General features: G+C 41.3%; 1 protein-coding gene across 2 annotated transcripts; it reads right to left on the bottom strand.

The window, feature by feature from the left end:
• Window positions 1-1,583: 1,583 nt before the first annotated feature.
• Window positions 1,584-25,072, bottom strand: LOC136870252 (signal peptide, CUB and EGF-like domain-containing protein 1). 2 transcript variants are annotated; one of them, XM_067144907.2, is made up of 6 exons: window positions 24,931-25,072; window positions 22,944-23,063; window positions 16,925-17,056; window positions 13,068-13,217; window positions 8,642-8,776; window positions 1,584-1,731 (listed from the first exon to the last, which is right to left on the bottom strand). In XM_067144907.2, exons 1-6 carry the CDS (start codon window positions 25,004-25,006, stop codon window positions 1,649-1,651), a joined length of 696 nt encoding a protein of 231 aa, XP_067001008.2. In that variant the 5' UTR covers window positions 25,007-25,072; the 3' UTR covers window positions 1,584-1,648. The 2 variants fall into 2 exon arrangements, with proteins under 2 accessions (XP_067001008.2, XP_067001009.2); XM_067144908.2 differs by lacking the exons at window positions 13,068-13,217; window positions 16,925-17,056.
• Between the last annotated feature and the right edge of the window lie 1,042 nt (window positions 25,073-26,114).

Below are 26,114 nucleotides of genomic sequence, written 5' to 3'. Positions count from 1 at the left end.
AAAATGACTAATTTTAATTTGCTTGCCACAAGATGGAGCCAAGAAAGGTGCTGCATCCTGTTTGCGCACGGGCGAAGCAGTGTATATTTTCCAATACAAACTATTTTCTTGAAACACACTAAGATTTGTACGTGCAATAGTTGATAATTCCTTCCTGTGCTTCTCTTAGTCTCCTTTACTCCTGTATCAATATCCGACTCCATGAACTCATTCGACACAAGTTATTCTTTTTCCCGTGTTTCTCTTATTCTGTTACCGCTAATATTGGGGATATGATTAGTTTGCAATTTGTTTCAAAATATTACCTTACCTATAAGCTTTGTTGTTCTTTTTTTTTTGTAGTTGCTTTACGTCGCACCGACACATACAGGTCTTATGGCGACGATGGGACAGGGAAGGGCTAGGAGTGGGAAGGAAGCGGCCGTGGCCTTAATTAAGATACAGCCCCAGCATTTGCCTGGTGTGAAAATGGGAAACCACGGAAAACCATTTTCAGGGCTGCCGATAGTGGGCTTCGAACCCACTATCTCCCGAATACTGGATACTGGCCGCACTTAAGCGACTGCAGCTATCGAGCTCGGTCTTTGTTGTTCTTACTTGAGAAACTCTTTGACAATTATCTCATCTGACTTATTTCTGCAGAGCCCTGTCAAGAAGTGTCGCTGAGGCATAACATGCGAGTGTTTTAACTTGTTAACTGCTGACGTTTTAATCATGGTAGCGCCCATCAGAGAAATAGGGAAAACACAGGCAAGTTTGGTAACTTGTCGATAAATTAATTTTTAAAAAACCGGTTTCATTAAGATTTGTAAAACAGAGCAAGTGCCTGCGCGGTTTGGGTCTCGTAGATATCAGCTTGCATTCAGGAGATAGTGGGTTCGAACCCGACTGTTGGCAGCCCTGAAGATGCTTTTCCGTTGTTAACCATTTTCACATCAGGCATATGCTCAGGCTGTACCTTAATTAAGGCCACGGTCGCTTCGTCTCGGCTCTTTCCTATCCCATCGTCGCCATACCACCTACCAGTATCGGTGCGATGTAAAACAAATTGTAATAAAAGTGGTAAGGTAAGGGTGTATTCTGCCCAAAGGCAGGTCCGAACCTCCGCAGAGTATACGTACGGTAGGGTGGCCAGTTCCTTTCCGCTCCTCCATTCCCTTACCCACCACCAAAAGCGCGTGGCAACCCATCCAAATCTTGACCACGCCCAATGTTGATTAATTTCGGAGATCTCACGGGATCCGGTGTTTCAACACGGCTACGGCCGTTGGCATAATAAAAGAGAGATGAATAATTTAAAAGGTGAATGAAAATGTTCTGTCTCGTCTTATACAGTACCTTGGGGATGGGGGTGGTAGAACACATCTAGGACATACCATGAATGTTGTAAGAGGTGACTAAAAGGGGTAAACCCTCAGGGCCTCTCAGCTTGGAAGCATAAGTTAGCAATTACGGGGTTCCTAGTTGAGCCTGACATTGCTTCTACGGTACTTACCTGTAACAGGATACTTCGTCTTAAAGCAGTACTCACCACTTGCCGTTACATTAATCTGGAAATCAGACTCAAGTTCAGAGAAAGGCTATACAAATTAAATAATTTATTTTACTGTTAGATGTATACAACAGTTTTCTACACAAAACAAACTAATTAATAAATAATTCTCGTTATCACGAACATAGCAAGGAGAATGACTCCTGACGTCAACTGAGCGATTATTCCAGCATCACCGTCTAGGAATAAAGAGAACAAATACATTATTAATGAAATATGTGTAATAATAATATTAACTAATAATTAATAACTTCCCCAACTGGATATTGCCTCGGGGGACAAAGTATATAGTAAAATAAGATAAAATTTAAAGGTAATTATGAGAACTTGATTATGTCATGGTATATTAGATTATTATACATATTTGTTTAATTACAGCATAGGCGTAAGTTATATAGTTTCGTTAAAAAAGGTTTGGGACATATGGTACATCAGAATTTGGATTGGATATTACAAGGCAGTCACTGCAACTTTTCTTATTAATCCCTGATCGAGGTTAAATAATAATAATAATAATAATAATAATAATAATAATAATAATAATAATAATAATAATAATAATAATAATAATAATGCCAGGCTGAGTGGATCGGACGGTTGAGGCGCTGGCCTTCTGACCCCAACTTGGCAGAACTTGCCGGTGGTATTTGAAGGTGCTCAAATATGCCAGCCTCGTGTCGGTAGATTTACTGGCACTAAAATAACTTCTACGGGACTAAATTCCGGCACCTCGGCGTCTCCAAAAACCGTAAAAATAGTTAGTGGGACGTGAAGCAAATAGCATAATAATAATAATAATAATAATAATAATAATAATAATAATAATTAGGTGAAACTCGTCAAGCAATGGCGGTCAATGGGGTAAATATTTATTGAAGGATTTCCTTACATACGACAGTCTTGTACTTAATTTTTTACAATTTTCCTTACGTCGCACCGACACAGGTAGGTCTTACGGCGACGTTTGGATAGGAGATAGCTAGAAATTTGAATGAAGCGACCGTGGCCTTAATTAAAGCACGACCCCAGCTGTTGCCTGGTGTGAAAATGGGAGACCACGGAAAACCATCTCCATATCTGCCGACAGTGGGGTTCGAACCCACTTTCTCCCGAATCCAAGCTAATAGCTCCGTGACCCGAACTACGCTGTGACTTGCTCGGTGCTTCCCTTGTACAGTTACCTTGCAACTTTAAAATATCGCTCGCTTGACATTGCAACATTTAACTGGCCATGGCTAAAAACTGGCTGAGGTAAGTAGAGACCTTCACATCCCTTGAAGATTTTTGGTCGTGATACAAAATTCCAAGCGAATTGGAAAATGATGCCCCTTAAAAGAAAATGGAGGTGTTTTATCGTATATTGTTAAGTCAGTTCGAGGGATTAGAGCTCTTTTTCCAGCTTTATCTCCACTTATTATTTCCAAATCTAAACAATTTTCGTACATAATACTTAGAATTAGGCCCTAACCTGGTTCCGTTTAGGAGCCGTTGGAAAACGTTCTGAATTTTAAGGAGCATAACTGTAGATCTAATTTTTAGAATACGAATATGTGGAGGCAAAGCATTAATTCGAATGAATGCAACAAATTAAGTAGCTACCTTTCATCTTCAGTATTAATCTGTTCACGCTAGTGCATGGTTTTGAACTACCGGGTATAAGCCCGATGACTTTTAAAATTAATTAAGAACGGCAACTTTCGTGAAAATGTTTTCATCTCTCGCAGAAGTGTACGTTTTGCTGTAAGTTTTAATCAGGATATCAGTCGCCGTTGCTGACTTTTTTAAACAAAAAATCAGCGAATTCTATTTTTATGTTTTGCGCGCATATTTTTTATGTAAGCGGCGTGTTTTGATCAAGGGTCGAAGATGAGACTGTTTAATATAATTATAATTAAATAATTGTTTCCCGATAAGCATGTGGCAAAACAGGCAAAACCTTTATGAATCTCCCCCACGAACAATAATTTTCGCACCAGAAGGAACGGAAAGCTGTTACCTATGATATATTTTAGAAGACGATTCACACACATTAATGAATATTTGCCATTGGGGCTTTATCTCATATTGAGCCGTGCTCATCGAATATCGTCAGCTGGTTTGGAATTTATTTTTGATCCAGACACCGAACTTTAATTTAAATTTAGAGGAACTTTGAATGTAATGTTCACTGCTCAACAGCTGGGCAGCAGAGCAGCGGATTCCTGTCCACGAAGTACAGTACAGTTGACCAGTAAGACACTGACTGCGCACGCGTGCCTTCTCCCCTTCCACTTCCCCTGTCGTGCCCGCTGCTTAGCGCTCTCACAGTTCAGGCGAGCTTGAAGTACCGGCGGGCGCAATAGCCAATCAGAATGCTACATTTTTCTTTAATATGCGACAAGAAATGATTATGCTTTTAAAGCCACTTTGCAAATCTACAGGACAAGAGCTTTCGTCAGAACGCTTTACGATGTCAATCGGTTCAGCCGTTCTCTCAAAATCAATGCAACAAAAATCAGCCTGGTGTTTTAAATATATAAATAATAATAATAATAATAATAATAATAATAATAATAATAATAATAATATGGCCCGCCTGGTGGCCATGATTTTTAAGGCGTTGAAGTCTAAACGGTCTGACATCGAGGTTAGCCGGTTCGAGTCCCGTTGGTCGAAAAAAATTCGCCATCAGAATGTTGGCTGGCAGGGTAGGGAACGTGGTGGTATACAATTTCTAATCACTAGATTGCGTGCCAAAATCGTGGAATAAATTCCAAACCTCTCCGCAGTGCTCATATGGAGTGAAGGCATATGAAGCTGTTGATGGTGATTCGTCCGTCGGATGCGGACGTTAAGCCTTGAGCAGACCCCTTGGTGCTATTCGACAGGAGTAGGCTACGTGCCGGCACCGAGTTTCACCATCTCCCTTCCTAGTATCATATATCACGTCATTCATTTCATCTCATTAACTCTTCTGCCGAGGTTGACGTCAGGAAGGGCATCCGATCATAAAAAGACCCACCACGGCAGATTCATCTCTCCTTACCTCATACCCGACCCCGTTGAGAAACAGAACAAGGGTTAGATAAACGATAATAACAATAATTGTCATGTTTATGACGATGGAGTGTCACTGAAATGTTGATTGGTCTCAGAGCAAACGTTAATCAGTGAGCTCTGGGAAAGGCATCTAGAACAATGTAAACCTACTGATCACGTTCTCATTTCAATATGAACAGTTCTTGTACAAACAGCTGGGCAGCAGAGCAGCGGATTCCTCTCCATTAGAAATTAAAAGCCCCCTCCTCCCGCCGGGAAGAGGGGTTTGTTTCGGTTGCTAGTACCGGTGCGTAATTACGCTCCTCACCTAGCAGTTTAGTGGATGTATTTTATAAGAGAAATTATATAAGGTTTGAATTTAAGTTCTTGTGAAATAGCTATTGATTCAATAGTATAATAAAGATAATAAGAGTTTTTATAAGAGTAATAAGGAGTTATAAGAGTAATAAGGAGTTTTTATAAGAGTAATAAAAGTTTGTAGTCGTGTGGTCACCCATCCATTGGGTGACCACGCTTAATGTTGCTGGAGTTTAAGTGATCACAGTTAGTTAGTGCGATTAAATGGAGCAAAGTAAAACGATTTTCCACTAAATGTGTGGCTGACACAGTAGTAAGTGTTTCAGATACGCAGCCAGTGTTGGATGGTTACCCAACCAGCACCAGCCACGCCCAGAATTTACCTGTTAGTGAGGTAATGGGCATTTATCTGATAAAAGATGCAGTGACTACACATTTCAAGCTGTGGTGCTTGGATTTATGTGAGTTTGCGGGTGTAATTTAAGAAAACAGCATTATTATTGGGCAGCATGTCGTTATGTGCACCGCCTCGTCTCCGAGAAACCAGTGCTTCACCTTATTAAGTGTTTTCAATGCTTGTAAAGGCTGGTGTAGTAAGGAAGTGAGGACGTGGTTGGTTGGTTCTTGCTGACTTGGTGGGGATTGGGGGGGGGAGGTTTACTGGTTTGGCTTTCCAGGGTCTCGGCTACTCAATCCACCGAGGGGGCCCTGAGTTTCTTGGAGATGGTTTTGGAGTAGGTTAAGTATTAGGAGTAAGAGGAGACTCTGTCCACGAAGTACAGTACAGTTGACCAGTAAGACACTGACTGCGCACGCGTGCCTTCTCCCCTTCCACTTCCCCTGTCGTGCCCGCTGCTTAGCGCTCTCACAGTTCAGGCGAGCTTGAAGTACCGGCGAGCGCAATAGCCAATGCGCCAACTTCGTGCTGGTGGATTCAGAACTTCCGTGGCATAGGACTCCGGCACCTCTCCGTTTCCGGAAACCAAATAAGTAGTTAGGGGAACATAAATCCGATCTTATCATTTTTCTTTCTGACGTTTTACAAATTATTTGAGGTCAGAACTAGATTTGGAATTAACCCAGTTTTAAGCCAAGGGTAACGCTCGGGAGGATTCGTCGTGCCGACCACAAGGCAGGTCTTCGGACAGAGTAGCGGTAGAGTTGCTAGCCTTCCAGGCCCAAGATGGTGGATTTGATCCCGGCTTTGTCCAACGGTAGTTGAAGGTACTCAGATACCCAACCTCATGACAAAATTCCGGTACCTCAGCGTCTCCGAAACCGTGAATATAATCCGTGGGACGTAAAACCAGAAACATTGTTTATTAAAATTTCGCGGATAAGCACACCTCCCTGGCGTTTTACATGGAACACGAGTCATGCTGGTATGAAAGATGATGTTCAGTGTTCTCTGGTTTTCGAGTTGTAGAAGTGGAAACTTGAATATATCCCAACACTGTAAAATCTGAACGTTATTTTACATATCAGTTTGATACAACGCTGCTATGTGATAGGCCCTACTGTTGCCGAATGGCTAACTTACCTGCTTCTGAAGAGGTTGCTTATGAGGATATACACAGACACCCCCCCCCCCAATGGCAGTACAGCCCTTGAAGGGCCTTGGCCTACCAAGCGACCGCCGCTCAGCCCGAAGGCCTGTCATCTGGTCAGAATGACGGATCCTCTCGGCCGTTATTCTTGGCTTTCTAGACCGGGGTCGCTATCTCACCGTCAGATAGCTTCTCAATTCTAATCACGTAGGTTGAGTGGATCTGGAACCAGCCCTCAGGTCGAGGTAAAAATCCCTGACCTGGCCGTCAATCGAACCTCGACCTCCGGGTAAAAGGCAGGCACGGTACACCTACACCACGGGGACGGTGGATGTAGACAGAACCCATAGTTTAATGACGACTATCCCTTATAAACAATTTAGCAAATCAGAAATTGCTTAAAAAGTACACGAGCCACCAGCCACCCAATTCAAAATTCTCTTGTCATGCATACATTGTGTGCTTAGCGTGATATGAAAACCATTATGTAGCCCACTCTTACATTCATTTTCTGTTCCTGAATTAAGTGGTTTAAACGATGGATCGCTGGTCTTCTAAGCTCATGTTGGAGGGTTCGATCCCGACTCAGTCCCGTGGTATATAAAGTTTTCAAATGCGCCAACTTCGTGCTGGTGGATTCAGAACTTCCGTGGCATAGGATTCCGGCACCTCTCCGTTTCCGGAAACCAAATAAGTAGTTAGGGGAACATAAATCCGATCTTATCATTTTTCTTTCTGACGTTTTACAAATTATTTGAGGTCAGAACTAGATTTGGAATTAACCCAGTTTTAAGCCAAGGGTAACGCTCGGGAGGATTCGTCGTGCCGACCACAAGGCAGGTCTTCGGACAGAGTAGCGGTCGTTTGGTAGGCCATGTCCCTTCGGGGCTGTTGTAACTCAGAGCTGGGGGGGGGGGGAGTGTTTTATGGCCGGATGCCTTTCCTGACGGCAACCATATGTGGAGGAATGTATTCACTAATGCGTGTCTCTGGTGGTTGTGTGTGCATAAAGATATGTATATTAAGACGACACAAACACCCAGTTCCTGAGTCAGAGGAATTAACCAGACTTGGATAAAACCTCGGGCCCGACCGGGGATGGAACTCGGGACCCTCTAGCGCTAGCTCATATCTCCATATAAGGTTGCCGTCAGAGTGGCTACCCATCCGTGTAACTGGGCCAAATCGAAATGCCGACCTGGTCCAAAAAGAATAGGGAAAAGTGGGAAGAAGAAGAAGATCGTTTTCGGTTGTCGGTCATACTTCTCATACAACCTACGCTTTGAGGGAATCTCAAGTATGTGATGTTTCACATAGGTTCTTAAACATAAATAATCAACTGGTGTTCAAATCTCTGCGATAAACGTGTTCATTCTCCTTTGCAAGAGCGATTTAAGGGGAGTTATGACTGAAAGATTGTGATTTTTGACACACACACACACACACACACACACACACACACACACACACACACACACACACACACACACACACAAGACAAAAGACAAAAAATAGAATTTTCAATTTTAACCTTAAAATATCCCCCAATTCTTCCTCTTTGAAATCCCATAATCAGTTTTTCTCAAATGCATTTTTAAAAACTCTAAATTCCGGATTTAAAGGGTGGTGGTGCGGCGTTTATAGAACAAGCCCACACCCCTTTCTCTGACGTTGTCATATAACATTAGCTAAAACTTGTATAAAATGCTCCTTGTGACAGAGTTCTTATCAGATAATGTTTCAATATGTACAGGAATTAGAAACAGTTCTCCATTTAAATATCAGTTGAACGTTACCTTCATATTTTTGCTCCTCAAATAGCACTACACTAAATTTTTGCCTACTTTATGAATAATCAGAAATTTAAAAATTGAATCTCCAACAGTTTACATCTGACTACCAAACCCAGAGTTGTTAGTAAATATTTGAATAATTTTGACTAGTTTTCAAAATAATAGGCCAAAAAAAATGAAATTTTTTCCACAAGGAGCATTTTCCATGCAACATATAAAAATATAAATTATTTGTTAATAATTTTGCAGTAAATTAACCAATGAAACCAAAGTTTTGTATGTTATAATATCTTATTAATATGTGCTTGTGTTTTAAATTTGTTTGTGATAAGTATTAAATTGTATAAGTTCCACATTTCAGTAATAACTCCCCTTAAGCAAGTAATTCTTTGAATAAAACATAGTATTCTTACTGCAGTATAAGCTGTCAGCGCTCGCCACAAATCCTCTTGTGCACGTGCATGTTTTGTTGAATCTGTTGCACTCAACTCTGTTTGGATGATCGTGGATGTAGCACTCGTTCGTGTCTTTACACCTCTGCCCCAGGCCTGTGAAAGTAATGATAAAAATGAGAGAAATTATTCAAGGTTATAATACCATGGGTGACATATCTATTACACAAATTATCGTACCACATTGTGATTTTCATCACACAATTTCATAGGAGTCTCTCGTGGAATATTTTCTGCGTCACTCTCTAAGATAAGATAGGTATTTGAAATACTCCTCTTTTCTCACAAAATATCGGTTGACGTAAGGAAATCAGTAGAATTTATCTCATCCTTATCTATCGCTTTGTACTTTGAGCCCTTTATGCAATATCTTCCTCTTTGTGAATGATTCACTAGTTCAGATCCGCACTACTGGATGGGTTGCCCTAGAGTAGTCATTCCCAAACTGTGATCCGCGTCGATAATCCAAAGAGTCCCCAATAATAATGTAAGTTGTAAGTACTTAAGGAGCATAATTCTATTGAACACACACAGTTCATAGATCATGAACATATGCTATTGCATACAGAGGTTAGGTGGTTATCGAGAGACAGCATGTTGACTCGCTCGTTTGAACTGAGAGAAGAAGTTAGACTATTTCTTGTGGATGGGATATGCAATTTCAAAGACTTCTTCAAAGGACTTGTTGTCACTTGCGAGATTTGCTTATTTAGGAAATATATTCCGTCAGTTGAATGGACTGAATTCAAGCTGCAAGGAACACAAGTCACATTCTTCACAGTCCAAGACAAAATATATATAATATAGTGAACATTTCAATATGTACAGGCCAAGTCAGCAAAACCGAATTTGATTACTTCCCAACACTTCATGCTTTCCTGTCTGCAAATGAAGAAATGAAATGGTGTATGGCTTTTAGTGCCGGGAGTGTCCGAGGACATGTTCGGTTCGCCAACTGAAGGTCTTTTGATTTGACACTCTTAGGAAACCTGCGCGTCGTGATGAGGATGAAATGATGACGAAGATGACACATATACCCAGTCCTTGTGGCAGCTAAACTAACTAATGATGGTTGAAATTCCCTATCCTGGCGGGAATCGAACCCAGGACCCCTGTAACCACAGGCCAGCACGTTAACCATTTATCCATGGTCCCGGACTGCAAATGAAAAATACTGCCAAACAGCGTAAGTGATGAAATGGTATAACACTCGAAATTGCTAGGATCCACACTCAGATAATATTTGACGCCCCTGACTGAGGAAAATCTCATGGATCAGAAATCCCTTCTCGGAAACTGAATATGAACTGCCCTCCCTTGAGGAAGATCAACTAAATCAAATATCTTGTGACTCTTATATAAAGACCCTGTATCACAATTACATGTCTAGGATCAATTTCTGCATCCATGCACGTCCCTTCTACCCTGACATTTCTAGAAAGGTAGTACACAATAACCTTGTTTATCCGAATTAAGTGGGACCGGAACTGATCCGGATTATAGAAAATCCGGATAATATGGAAAAAGCTATAAAAACAAATACAGTACATGCTATGCAATCTATTAACATAAATTGTATAGTAACACCTTTTTTCAATTTTACAAAAAGTATAAGAACACTTTTCGTACATTTACGTCTCTGTTTTATGCACTAAAATAATGCGTGAGGCTTTTTTCTGTTTTACATTTGTATAGCGTTTGCGCGCATCATGATAACTAAGACGTTTTACTAACAACAGTTCAGCCGCTGTGGTTTCAGTCAAGGATTCTAAATAGGCCAGCAGTTTGTCCAGCTGCATTTTTGCCTCTCCATGAGTCATTGGTTTTTTTTTTTTTTTGATGGAACACCTGTTTCATTTTCGAATTCACCATCAGGGAATTAATAGTGGGTTGCATTCAGAAGAGCGTGGGTTCGAATCCCACCTCGGCCCTCCAGAGAATGGTTACCCACGGTTTCCCATTCTCAATTCCAGACGAACGCCGGAACGGTACCTTTGATAGACCGTGGCCGAATTACTTCCAATTCCTGTCCTTGACTATCCTTGGCGGAGAAAAAAACATTCAAGAGGAGTCGACGCCGTAGAAGAAATACTTTTTCTTTACCTACCGCTTTTCCCAAACATGTCGGGTCGCGGGTGCGAACTGCGTTGCACATGTGGATTTGGCCCTGTTTTACGGCCGGATGCCCTTCCTGATGCCAACCCTATATGGAGGGATGTAATCACTATTGCGTGTTTCTGTGGTGGTTGGTAGTGAAGAGTGTTGGGATGGACACGAACACCCAGTTCCGGAGCAATATGAATTAATCAGAAGCGATTAATATCCCCGAGTACGAGTAAAAATAAATTTTTATTATTTTCGATCCGGATAAACCGGAGATCCGGATTAATGAGGACCGGATAAACGAGGTTCTTGTATACTGCCTTTAATGCTTTTAATGAGGACTTACCTGTATGAGTGTTCCTTTTCTGCTCTCGCACAAATGAAAACAAAGTACAGAACCAGAGCTAATAGAGTAATCTTCGGCCTCGAGTGACAACGCTAAAACTCTTGGTCTCTGGAAAACAGCATCTGTCCTATTGATCCAGGAGTTAGTATCCACATCAACAGTACTGTAGTTATTAGCCAAGTGTCATATTGTTTTATAACTGTTATGTTAATAGTAAGTATGTTTATCTACTGTAAATGAAGCTAAATAAAACTTTAAAGTTTAAAGGAAAGTAGATATTTGGCCTATATTATACGATAAAATTAAACTTGGTAACATTACAAAATTCTGTCTTTTGCTCACTTAGTTATTATGTTCTGTGGCTAGGGGGCTTCTTGGAAATGTTTGTGATATGCTGACGGGGCCTCAGATGGAAAAAAAGTTTTTTTTTACAAGTTGCTTTACGTCGTACCGACACAGATAGGTCTTATGATGACGATGGGATAGGAAAGGCCTAGGAATGGGAAGGAAGCGACCGTGACCTTAATTAAGGTAAAGTCCCAGCATTTGCCTGGTGTGAAAATGGGAAACCACGGAAAACCATCTTCAGGGCTGCCGACAGTGGGGTTGGAATCCACTGTGTCCCGGATGCAAGCTCACAGCTGCTCGCCCCTAACCGCACGGCGAACTCACCCGGTCGAAAAAGTTTGGGAAACCCTGCCGTAGAGCAACAGCTACTAGCAGCAGTGTGCCATGCGGTCCAAGCCCACACAGCACTGTCTCGTTAGTTCACACTGAGTCTGAACCTTCAGGGATTATAGCCCTTCGGCCCAATGAGGCCGTGAGTTTTTAAGTAGTGACTGAATTGTTGTTGGGTAAGGTAGTATCAGAATTTGACCTGGTGCCACTGGGCGAGTGCGTGTTTGGGGCGAGGGGTTGGGGGGTGTTTGGTGATGATCACTTTGGTTCTCTTGCGACGGAGTCTCAAGCTCCCTGATGAGGGAATTTTTATTTAAATTGCGTTTGGCAAAAAGTACTTGTGCTTGCTTCCTTACGCACTGAATACGTTCTTTTTTTGAACATTTTATTTACGTCGCACTGACACAAATAGGTCTCATGGTGACCATGGGTTAGGAAAGGGTTAGGAATGGGAAGAAGCGACCGTGGCCTTAATTAAGGCACAACTCCAGTATTTACCTGGTGTGAAAATGGGAAACCACGGAAAACCATCTTCAGAGCTGCCGACAGTGGGGTTCGAGCCCAGAATCTCCCTAATGCGAGCTCACAGCTGCGCGCCCCTAACCACACGGGCAACTCGCTCGGTTGCTACTAGTTCTGCGGTCTCGATTAGTTCCACACTTTTTAATCATCACATGATTAAAATCTAAGTCTAACCATAATTAAGGCACAGCTCCAGCCAGCCTTTGCCTTTGCCTGGTGTGAAAATGAGAAATCACGGAGAATCCTGCTCAGAGCTGCCGACAGTAGGGTTTGAGCCGACTATCTCCCGAATGCAATCTGTCTACGAGAGCTTTCATTTTCATGCTCCCTCATTTCTTTCAGGGGAGGACGGGAGGGGTTTGGGTTGCTGCCTAGCTGAGGTGATAAAGACATGCTCGGTTAACCCGGAAGGACGTGAGTGGGGTTTTCCATGAAGAAATCGAAAAAATCGGATAAGGGGCTTCTACTCCGGGCCCTGGGGTTCGCTCAGCTCGCACCATGAACGAATATAAGGTTAATTGCTGGGGGCGAAGATGACCGGGCAACATTTTAGAGCAAGATTAGGAATAGCGGAAATCTTAACTTACAATTCCTCCAAGGGCTTTCATAACCTATGGTTTTGACGCTCCGTTCCTTTAGCTCATAAGAGTCGGTACTCTTCCTCGTCCTCTTTCGATTAATTTGAGAAGAGCTGAAGTCCCTGTTGTTTTGCCCTTTTAAACAACCACCAATACTTACCTTTTATATACCAGCATTTTCCAGATACAAAGTGTTGAGATTTGTAATCACATTCACATTCCCACGACGTCTGATTGCAAAAGGCTCCTGCTCCAAACTGTGTACAATTTTCATGGCGAGTACATGTGGAATTCATTATTCTGGTGATACCTGTAAAGAGGCACAACTAAACTTAATATCTGTACAAAATTTATTTGAAAGTAATGAAAAATGAGACGATGATAGGTATGAATGCTAAGGAGAAACATGAAACTGTTACATTTTGTCCCATACTATTTGATTATCTTCAGTGTGGCTGGAAACATCTCCTAGGACACATAATATGTTCTCAATACTACTACAGTACTTCCTTAAATTTGATATGGTTGACTTTCCAAATTCTCTATTTTGAGCCACGTTATCACCTTGGTAGGTAACACATTGTCACCTAGCATATTATCTGCTGATCTATACACATATTCTTTTTCGGACACTAAGCTTTTTGCAGTATAAGAATTTTTCAAATGCAGCAACAGTTCAATACATCTGTTTCAAACTTAATTGAATAGACAAAGGAAACAATGTTGAATGCAATGATTCTAAAAATTAATAATCAATGCGAAAATTTGATATAAAATATTCCTTCCACGGAAGGAAAGTAAGCAAACGTCCCCATGGCACTTGCAGCATTCCATCCTCTCTCCCCATCCTTTAATAGCAACACCAATGCTCTGCCGGATACATTCAGTAGCACGGAAATCATACGTGATATCCTGTAGCAGGTTCTCAGTTGCAGGAACGAGGTTTTCTATTCTGTACACTACAAATTTGGAAAACCATCTTCAGGGCTAATGACGATGGTGTTCCAACCTACCATCTCACAGCTACGTCAACTCGCACGATAAATAAATAAATAAATAAATAAATAAATAAATAAATAAATAAATAAATAAATAAATAAATAAATAAATAAATAAATAAATAAATAAATAAATAAATAAATAAAATATGTACATAAGTAGTTGTAAATGTCGTTGGCAGGGTACTTTTGTACAATTGTAGAAAACGTACCTTTATCATCCTTTCAGTAGTCATGCCATCTAGTGGAAGCAGGTTGCAGCAGAAGAGACAGAGAACATCGGGACTAATAATAGAGTCAGTGTAATGCGGTTGTTGATTACGTCACCAGTTAAGTTTGTGAAAAAGTAATAATCGCGAATAACTTCGGGATTATTCCTCGTACAATAAAAACACACGAAACATACAAGATTGGAAATTATACAAGGTGTATCAAAACTCAACGGCAAAATTTTGGGAATAGGTTCCTCAAATAATTAAAAAATAAATATAAATAAGAAATAAGAAATATGGCAATATACGCCCCAAAATACATAATTGGAGAATACACGGCAGACTTTACGTGTCCCCACAGGAAAAAATCCTGGGGGTTAATGTCAGAGGAGTGTGTTGGCCAAGCAATTGGTTCACCTCTACCTATCCAGCGCCGTGTTAATAAACATTAAGGAGACTACGGGAAAAACAGCTGAAATGTGCAGGAGCACCATCATATGAAGTAGGTCTACAGCTGTCGACGGGATGCTGAGAATGGAACCAGCATGTGACATTCGTTTTCAGCTCTTCAGCCGTGTGAAAATGGTGACAGGAGGACAGGAATTTATTGAGGTACCAAAAAGTAAGATGAAAATCAGATGGAGCAAGATCAGGACTGTACGGTGGATGATCAAACAACTCCCAGCTGAATTCCTGAAGAACAGTTGCTGAGCGCCGAGCCGTATGTGGGAGGGCATTGTCATGGATCAGCACATCACTTTGCACTGAGCATTCGACGCCTTTTGTTTTGAATGGACCATTGCAATTTCCGTGGAAACTTTTTCACAGACCGAATCTCGCAGGTGGCAGCAGAAAGAATACGATCCGCCACTTAGAGCCACTGCTGCTGCGCTACTGACACCAGGCGGGACTTGTACGGCCGGTATACGATTGCTACGTCACAGATCTGTCGCGCATGCTCATATTTCTAGGTTAAATACGTTTACTTAATAAGAAAATAAATAGGGAAGCTTAATTTCTGTGTGTTCACTAATACTGTCCGGAATAACGCAGGGTCCCAATAAACAATCACCAAGAACTGGAGAGGGTAAGATATCATGTGCGGGGGCCTGGAGATAGGTCAGGCCCACATCAAAATTATTCGCAACGATACATATGTAACAATTGTAACCGGTGTGTCGCATTTTATCCTAGCAATCAGGACATGTCGGCGTGCACTCAGTAAATACAATCTCGGCCGACTCTGTAATTATGCACGTTATCATACTCTTAATTTTTTCCCTTCTCTCTGTATGAAGAATTCATTCCTGAATTTCGCCGTTGAGTTGTGATACACTCTGTACATTTAGCACACCTTTTATAATGTATAATTTTTCGATATACCTAATATTAAAATAAAAATTTCAACATTTCTGTTTTAGCTGTCTTAATGAACCTCATTTCAACAATTTTATACCTAATCGGAGGTCATAACGAAGTATGAGGCAGAAGTTTGAAGTCTAGAGACAAAATCTTATTTTTATTTACGTAGATATGGAACAATATTGACCGATTCCTTGGCTGAATAGTCAGCAGAGTGGCCTTCGGTTCAGAGGGATCCGGGCTCTATTTACGGCTGGGTCGGGGATTGTAACCATATCCGGTTCATTTCTCTAGCTCACAAAAACACGCAATAGTGAGCACATCCCTAGACATAGGCTAGACGTCAGGAAAGGCGTTGGAGGTCAAACTAGGCTTAATCCACTCATAGTGCAACCTCAGTTAATTGGGATGAGGTCAAGAAGATATGGAACAATCAGTAATTTCTTCTCAGTTTGAATTCGAGATTAAACCCAAGGATGGCACGAAAGTTGAAAGTGTACGGACATGCTACAGAGCAAGCAGACAGCAGGATAGTACCAAACACAATCGCTGTTTAGACAACGAAGTGAACTTTCTGGTTACACGGCGAGGTGAGAGTGATGATGAGACTTTTTAAAATATATTTTTAGGCTATTTTTATATTTTACTGATATTTTCTTCTTTTTCTCATTGTTTCCTTGTTTTCGTTTCATTTTTTCTGATTAAGGACGACACACACACCCAGTCCCCGAGCCAGCGGAAATAACCAATTAAAGTTAAAATCCCCGACCCGGCTGGGAATCGAACCCGGGGCTCCTTGAACCAAAGGCCAGCACGCTAACCATTCAGCCATGGAGCCGGACAGACATTCGCAACGGAACTGGGTGAGGTATTGCTGGCTCACGAGGAAAGTTGCTGAACTCTTTTTAATATGGATATGTTTTTGGTCTGGGGGTCTATCCTGAACTAGCGTGGACAGTTTCACGTCAACAATTTTCCGATATCACGGTAACCATGGCAACCGATATACGTCATCTATGTATTCTAGGACAGGAAAAACATATCCATACTTCTCTGTGTAGCGGAGGAACTTACTTAATTATTGTTTCGCTTCTCTCCGGCCATGAGACGGTATGACTCAATTTTAATACTAGCCAGTTTAATAAAAATACGGATTAGCAGTTTTACGTTTATTCAAACAAACAAACAAACAAACAAAAAAACAAACAAACAAACAAACAAACAAACAAACAAACAAACAAACAAACAAACAAACAAACACAATATTTTCAATGATATGTGCTGATACGACTGTATATAATTAATAATAATAATAAAATGTATCACCTCGGCATCTTGTACACAATCAATCCACCCGGAATCGCGTTATAAATGAGTGTACGCGTAGCAAGTACATGCTCATCATATTAGTAACATAATTTATTAATTATGGCAATTTTACTTACGGTTTCTCGTTAATTTGCAGGTGAGTTTATCATTTGATACCTCCAGTCCAACGTTGCACATGCAGGAGGTTCGTTCGTGACAGAAAGCATCCAAAATACATTCTTCATCGTAGTAACAGGAGTGGCCAATACCTGGTAATAATAATAATAATAATAATAATAATAATAATAATAATAATAATAATAATAATAATAATAATAATAATAATAATAATAATAACTGCATAGATACAGTCAACGTAAACACCCTTCTAAAACTGGCAAACTCAAACAACTAATTGACATCCTGAATAAATTTGATGTTCAAATTGCAGCAGTACAGGAAACAAGTTTCCAAGACGAGAACCATTTTGATTCGGAAAAAGTTAAATGGCGTATGGATTTTCATGCCGGGAGTGTCCGAGGATATGTTCGGCTCGCCAGGTGCAGATCTTTTGATTTGACCCCCGTAAGCGACCTGCGCGTCATGATGAGCCGTCGTGTCAGCGAAATTAACCAAAGATGGTTAAAATTCCCCACCCTGACGGGAATCGAAGCCGGGACCCCTGTGACCAAAGGCCTGCACGCTAACCATTAATCCATGGAGCCAGACTTTGATTCTGAAAAAAAGAATATATAAGGGTAAAACAGCCATAAAAATTGGAGAGAATCTACCTTAATTTGGAACAGCCCTTTTGATAAGGCAAATTCAATACTCAGTTTTACATCCCCCTCTAAAATGATCTCTGTGCTCACAGTGAAATCAAATAACAAACAATATTCTTTGATTAATGCTCTTGCACCAATTATCAGTGACAATAAGGGAAATTCTTAGAAAGTTGAAAACTTCTGGGATGGCCACTTGAGGAAATCATCAGCAGCATACCTAAACATCTTGATCTTGCTAGGGCCTCAGAATTTCAGAGGGCATTTAGACTGAAATGGAGTCACTACAATAAACGAGCTAAAATCAACAGCCTGTTTCCAGTTATTTGACTGGGTCAGAAATGGAATGAATGAAGCCCCTATCAAGCGACGAGGATAGGAAATGTGCCGGCTGCCGAAGCCTGTCGCACTCCTCTGCGGCAATGATAAGTGGCTGACAGATGAAAAGAAATGTTAATGGAGAGTGTTGCTGGAATGAAAGATGACAGGGAAAACCGGAGTAACCGGAGAAAAACCTGTCCTACCTCCGCTTTGTCCAGCACAATCCTCACAAACAGTGACCGGGATTTGAGCCACGGTATCCAGAGGTTAGAGGCTGGCGCGCTGCCGCCTGAGCCACGGAGGCTTCACACCGCAATTAACGAGTAATGCCACGTAATGCTAAATTGAAACATTACAAATTACAAAACAGTAAGTTATTCTACCGGAAGATCTATATGCATCAGAAACCTTAACTTTATGAGGTCATTCTAAAATTGCAGATATTGAAAACAAGAACATGAATTTTTTAGAAAAATGTTCTGCCCCATACAAGATACAAGAAAATGCAATTTGTTCAAACGGCGAACTGCAGTTTCATCAGCACTCTACGGAGGAGACATTTGACATTTTTGGATACATTTTTAGAATGGATAATAATAGACGTCCGCCTCTGTGGTGTAGTGGTTAGCGTGATTAGCTGCCACCCCCGGAGGTCCGGGTTCGATTCCCGGCTCTGCCACGAAATTTGAAAAGTGGTACGAGGGCTGGAACGGGGTCAACTCAGCCTCGTGAGGTCAACTGAGTAGAGGTGGGTTCGATTCCCACCTCAGCCATCCTGGAAGTGGTTTTCCGTGGTTTCCCACTTCTCCTCCAGGCGAATGCCGGGATGGTACCTAACTTAAGGCCACGGCCGCTTCCTTCCCTCCTCCTTGCCTATCCCTTCCAATCTTCCCATCCCTCCACAAGGCCCCTGTTCAGCTTAGCAGGTGCGGCCGCTGGGCGAGGTACTGGTCATTCTCCCCAGTTGTATCCCCCGACCAAGAGTCTGAAGCTCCAGGACACTGCCCTTGAGGCGGTAGAGGTGGGATCCCCCGCTGAGTCCGAGGGAAAAGCCGAACCTGGAGGGTAAACAGATGATGATGATGATGATTCTAATAGACTCACAAAATGGTTATACAGCGTAATAAATTCCCAAGACAGGAGAATAAATTGGCTAGAGGAAACAAGAGGAGACCTGAATGAATTGAACATCGGGGAAGACATCATGAAAAATCGCGAAGTCTTCAGGACCTCAGTAAATAAAAGCACATTTGTGGTCAAAAGTAGCAGCAGGACTGGTACAAAGTGTCAGAAGAGCGGAAGAGAACACATTGAGTTCATGAAGAGATTTTGGAAGAATAGGAAGGGGAAAGTCAACAAGCCAATGAACAAGTTCCAACGCGCTTTATGAATGGGCATAACGTAATAATAATAATAATAATAATAATAATAATAATAATAATAATAATAATAATAATAATAATAATAATAATAAAGTATAAATTGAAGTACCAACATTCATTCCAGACTTAAGTAAATGTGAAGAGACGTATTTCCTGCGGATGTCCCGCAAGAGCAATGTTTTAAAGTGTATTATTATTATTATTATTATTATTATTATTATTATCTGTTTACCCCTCAGGTTTGGTTTTTCCCCTGGAATCAGCGAGGAATTCCACCTGGAACGTGAGACTTTTGGTCGGGTATACAGCTGGGCAGAAGGATCAGTACCTCACCGAGGCAGGCTCACCTGCTATGCTGAACAGGAGCCATGTGAGGGGTGGGAAGATTGGAAGGGAGAGGCAAGGAAGAGGGAAGGAAGTTGCCATGGCCTTAAGTTATGTACCATCCTGGCATTTGCCTGGAAAGAACGGGAAAACCACTTCAAGGATGTCAGAAGTGGGTAAACTCAGTTGACATCCTGAGACTGAGTGGACCCCTTTCCAGTCCTCTTACTACTTTGAAAATTTCGTGGCGAGCCGGGGATCGAATACCTGCCTCCGGAGGTAGTAGATCATCATACTAACCACTACACCACAGGCGTGGACTGTTCTTAAAATTATTCGACATAATTCTTAAAATTCCTTAGTAATATGGAGAATCTTCTCTTCCTGTACATCTTGACCTCCCTGTTATTAACAGGAAGATACTTCGCTCTCGCCACCCTCGCCGGCCTGTCACCCGGAGGCTCCGGGTTCGATTCCCGACCAGGCCGGTTTTTTACCCGGACCTTTAAACAGGTTCGAGGTGTACTCAGCTTATGTGATTACCAGACAACGGATATGTATGCAAATGCATATTTTGTTTGCCGATATGTAGACCTCCGAAACCGGCAAGGAAGTGCGTTTGAAGGTGAAATTCGACGAATTATTTTAATAGTGCATATATATATATGCATATTTGCATAGGCCTATATTTGCATATATTTAATGCCGGAAACTCTTAAGGAATGAGTAGCCTTGTTTTGAATGAACATTACAGCTGCAGTAAGATTTCAAGGAAAAATTAAAACAAGAACGCAGCATGCGTTCCCGATTTCAAGCACTGTCCTCTCACATCCGTGGATGTAGAGGGATAATTCTTCTCATTGCAGCTAATTTTAACTGAAAAATACCACAGATGTCAGCCTCTGTGGTGTAGTGGTTAGTGTGATTAGCTGCACCCCCGGAGGTCCGGGTTCGATTCCCGGCTCTGCCACGAAATTTGAAAAGTGATTTGAGGGCTGGAACGGGGTCCACTCAGCCTCGGGAGGTCAACTGAGTAGAGGTGGGTTCGATTTCCACCTGAGCCATCCTCGAAGTGGTTTTCCGTGGTTCCTCACTTCTCCTCCAGGCAATTGCCGGGATGGTACCTAACTTAAGGCAACGGCCACCTCCTTCCCTCTTCCTTGCCTGTCCCTTCCAATCTTCCCATTCCACCACAAGGTCCCTGTTCAGCACAGCAGGTGAGGCCGCCTGAGCGAGGTACTGGTCATTCTCCCCAGTTGTATCCCCGACCCAGAGTCTGAAGCTGCAGGACACTGCCCTTGAGGCGGTAGTGGTGGGATCCCTCGCTTAGTCCGAGGGAAAAACCGACCCTGGAGGGTACATAGATTAAGAAGAAGAAGGTGAAGAAGAAATACTACCTAGTTAAACAACAAAACTTGAATAATATTGCTGTAGTGTACTGCAAAGTAAATTATGGACAGGAAATGTAGGGTGTGCAGTGTAAAAGGAAACAGAAATGTGTATTTAATTGTGTTTCTTCACGTTTGTGTTTTCTCCCCCATGGTTTTCTTACAGAATTATGATTCATCATGTGTGTTGATTAACAATCTGTCTCTTATCTGGGAGTCGTGTGCATATGTTTTAACAATAAACACTGATAGATTGATACGTCTCACAAACTATGCACGGATTGTTTGTACTAGTGGAAGAGCAGCAGCTGTAAGTAGAGTGCGATTTTTTGTTCACAATTAGCTGTTTTTTCATAATCACGATTTTAAGCATTGGTGTGAATGAATCGCGTGAGTCTACCAGTGGAATCTTACGGTTTTAATAAGTGTGTTCAACAGCATGAAAATAGGTGCCTACTTAAGTGCACATTTCACCACTTTTTGCAGAATAATTGCATGCCTATATTGGTGATTTATACAGCATATACGAGGCGTGTATTTAAGTAGGGGCCGTTTGAAAATAACTACACGACGAAAGACGATTTCCAAACACCACATTTATTTGCAGATTCTACATACTTTATTTTTCAACATAGCCGCAAAGTTTGTTTACAACTAAGTTTTGAATACCCTCTTCATAGAAACCTGCCGCTTGATCCGAAAACCAATAGTTCTTGATCTTGATCTTGCGCTGAGACAGAGTCTGTTTGGCCTTCACCTTTACAGGCGAATGTGTGGGTTTCCATTCCATACTCCGTTGCTTCTATTCGGGCGTGATATGCGGAAACGCATGTTTCGTCTCCCGTTACGATCTGACTCAACTCAACACCTTCTTCACCATAACGAGTCAAAAACGTCATCGGACATTCAGATCCTAACGAAGGACCACAAAAACATTGATTTGAGTGTTCGATGACGTTTTTGACTCGTTATGACGACATGTTGAGTCAGATCGTAACGGGAGACGAAATATGGGTTCCGCATATCACGACCGAATCGAAGTAACGGAGCATGGAATGGAGACACACACGTTCGCCTGTAAAAGGTGAAGGACAAACAGACTCTGTCCCAGCGCAAGATCCAGATCAAGAACTATTGGTTTTCGGATCAAGCGGCAGGTTTCTATGAAGAGGGTATTCAAAACTTAGTTGTAAACAAACTTGCCGGCTATGTTGAAAAATAGAGTAAAGTCTGTAGAATATGCAAATAAATGTGATGTTTGAAAATCGTCTTTCGTTGTTTAGTTATTTTCAAACGGCCCTTACTTAAAAAGCTCGCCTCGTAAATTCGATGTCTAGCGATTACAATTCAGGATCTATCTGACTGTGAGATGGTGATCCCGGTATAGAAAGCCAAGAATAACGGCCGAGAGGATTCGTCGCACTGACCATACGTCACCTAGTAATCTGCAGGTCTTACACCGCGCTCAGAGGAGTAAAGCATATTTGTTCAGTCTGTACTATGAAGAGCTGAAGACAACTCCGGGTGGAAACGTCTTGTTAGGGATTGTTAAAGGTGACAACGTCTCGTTAGGGATTGAAATGAAAAAATGAAAACCTACAACCTGTTTTCCAGTCATTGACCGGGTCAGGGATGTAATGAATGAAACATATAGGCTGTTATTACAATGGGGTCGCCACTCCCAAGGTGATTTATATTAATGAGTGATAAATGCTATGAAATGATAATGGCGAGTGTTGCTGGAATGAAAGATGACAGGGAAAACCGGAATACCCGGAGAAATACCTGTCCCGCCTCCGCTTTGTCTCGTTAGGGATTATTAAAACAAAAGAAAAAATGAGATCTCGACGCTGGACTGATGATGGTGATGTTCATGGAGCCATTTTAATAATTCAAAAGAATCAAAACTCTCAAATTCCATTTTTGGACCTTCAAACTCAGTTCTTACGTGTAACTTACCGGCACGACACTTATTGAGTTGCGTATCCAATTTGTATTCTGGCTTGCAAATGCACTTGTTGTTAATGCACGTGGCGGATCTCTGACAGTCTGAGTCAGTGGCACAATTCTCTCCAGGATCTAAAAAAAAAAAAGAAAAAAAAGTGAACAATCGGGTTATATTTCATGCGAGAATTTCGATTTGGATACAGGTTACAGCTAATTCAAGCAATTTTATTTAATTTTACTTGCTGGAAAATTTCTAAAATTGTAAATCGGTCAATCTGGTGGTTTTGAGCTGCAGTTACTATTGAATAGTTATTTCATTTAAATACAACAGCTGTAAAACCCTCTCATTTTTAACACATCTCTCGAGTTCCATAAGAAATTATTATTCTATGGTTACTTTGTATGCACGCAGTTACCTACACATGACAAATGACGCCCACCCTCATCGGAGGGTCTGGCTTACAAGGGCTGCACTCGGCTAGAAACAACCACACGAAATTATTATTATTATTATTATTATTATTATTATTATTATTATTATTATTATTATTATTATTATTATGAGAAGTCCACCTTGACGTCATATATGGATCCAGAAGAAAACTAAATCTTTGGTCTACTATGTCCTATTATTATTATTATTATTATTATTATTATTATTATTATTATTAATATTATTATTACAAAATTTAAAATCTTTGCGGAGTTTGTAATTTTCACTGATAAAGAAAATGTTTCTAATTCGATCGTTTGAAGAAAATGTTCGCCACAGTTTCGAGGTTCAATTACAGTACTTTCTATTTCTTGATTATGGACATACATTATTGAGTTGTCATTATTCAATTTTCCTTACGTCGCGGTACTGCGAAGGTAAGTTTTTAATTGTATCAGAATGGAAAAAGGAACTTTCTGATGTACAGTAAAAATGGAGATAGTTAACCCGCAAGGGGTCGCGTGTCGAATGTAACGTCAGGAGTCACGTACGGTCGTTTCGACCGGAAATCATTAAAACACCAAACGCTTACATAATACTCTATTTATCGTTACAATAATATATTGCTATCTAAACACAGACAAACACCTTTTAACATATTAGTTATAATAATGTGATTCCCTTTAGCTGATGAAATTGAAAATAAAGATTCAAGTTCTGTTTATGGAATATACTGTTAGAATGGTGTTTAATTTCATTTAACACACTACTAGACAATGCTCCTTCTCAACAATGAATGATAACAGTGCACTTTCTGCATTATAAATAAGTCTACGCCATGAGTCGTGTATGGTTGAATAGAACCGAGACGGGTAAGGTGAGGAGTCGCGTGCGAACGAAACGACCGGATAGTCAGCTTGTCACTCACTGAAGGAGTGAAGAGGGTTAACAGTGGTGTGACAGAAATGTGAACGAGTCCATTGAAAGGTACTGAGGAGTAGGAAGTATAATAAACAGTGTTCGCGGAAGGATTGATCAATATGAACAGAAATGGTTGAAACGACCGGACGCGACCCCTCACGGGTTAAAGCGATCATTAGCAACTACTTTCTGGAATCAATTAACCTTGATGAAGTTTTGGATGAATCAGATCAAAGTAATAAAATAAAATATCCATATCCACTTGTGGTTGAGAATAAAGTAAAAAAAAACAAAAACAATAAAATATTTCTTTGTGGAATCCTCAGCCTAGCCATTGGTAATGCACGGGACAAAAATACCTTGGCATTGCTAGGATTAAGAACTACGACGAAAAATTAAGATTAACCCCTTTTCATTTCTTTCTTTCTTTCTTTTTCTGTTATCTCTTCTTGATCTTTCTTCCCCCTCTTTGTGGGGGCTGATAAACACCCCCCAAACAAATTTTGCGGGGTGCTCGAGCTCCGTAGCAGCCCCTGACTCGGCGCTCCTGATAACACAACACTGACTGTTGTTAAGTGAAGTGCAAAAACTAACCCACCAATACCGAGTACACAACAGCTAGTATAATCTATAAACACCACTCACCCGCTTGAGCTGTGGTATCCTTCACTGAAACACTCAGTAGAAGACACACAAAAGCAACCGTTACACTCCTATCCATGTTGTTCGGTAGATGTGCTCGCCTTCATCTGCTAGCGATGACTATTCTACATACGCTTATCTCACTCTTCCCGTACATGACGAACGACATCAGACACGCACTGTTATTGACAATTCCTTTCGATATGATAAAAGAAAGCTTACTCGGAATTTTACGTAACTCAGGGCACCTGCAGTTTTACATGCATTCCTAACTACGGGAACGTGATATCATACTTCGGTACCATCCTTTCATGCATAAATATACTTTCAGAAAATTCTAAATTCTAAATTTTACTTTTTTTTAAAAAATTACCATCTTGACACTGGAGCCTCCCTGGCTCAGGCGGCACCCCGCCGGCCTCTCACCGCTGGCTTCCGTGGTTCAAATCCCGGTCGGTCCATGCGAGATTTGTGCTGGACAAAGCGGATGCGGTACAGGTTGTTCTCCGGGTACTCCGGTTTTCCCTGTCACCTTTCATTCCAGCTACAATATTATTTCATTTCGTCTGTCAGTCATTAATCATTTCCCCAGATGAGTGTGACAGGCTTCGGCAGCCGGCACGATTCCTATCCTCGCCGTTAGATGGGGGCTTCATTCATTCTATTCTTGACCCGGTCAATTGACTGGAAACAGGCTGTGGATTTTCATTTTCATCTTGACACTGAGCTTCCGATACTGATTTTCTTTCTTTTGGTGGTGGCTTAACGTCACATTACTTCAGGTTTTCGGGGCGACGTGGACGATGGGATAGAGAAGGAAACGAAATGGCTGCGGCGTTGTTTAAGGCACAGTTATAGCATTTGCATGCTGCGAAAATATGACACCACGGAGAACTACTTTCAGGCCTGACGATGGTGGATTTCGAACCCACCATCTCCCGAATGCAAGCCCACAGCTACATGGGTCGTACCACGCAGCCAGCTCACTCAATGTATCTTTTGTAGAAGGTCGTATTGTTGGATATGGCGTTATCTCTTTGTATGTACGTTGAAGGCCATAACATGATGGAAGTCTCTGACTCAGTTCACTGCTTCCTCATTGCGGTATTTTCTATGAATCACTTCCGTCTAAGTACATAGACGGTGACTCAAAATACAGTAGATAGGCACGGTAATTGAGTGATAAT

Source organism: Anabrus simplex, chromosome 1, assembly GCF_040414725.1.
Source record: "Anabrus simplex isolate iqAnaSimp1 chromosome 1, ASM4041472v1, whole genome shotgun sequence".
Lineage (NCBI taxonomy): Eukaryota > Metazoa > Arthropoda > Insecta > Orthoptera > Tettigoniidae > Anabrus > Anabrus simplex.
This window is presented reverse-complemented; position numbering and strand designations above follow the sequence as displayed.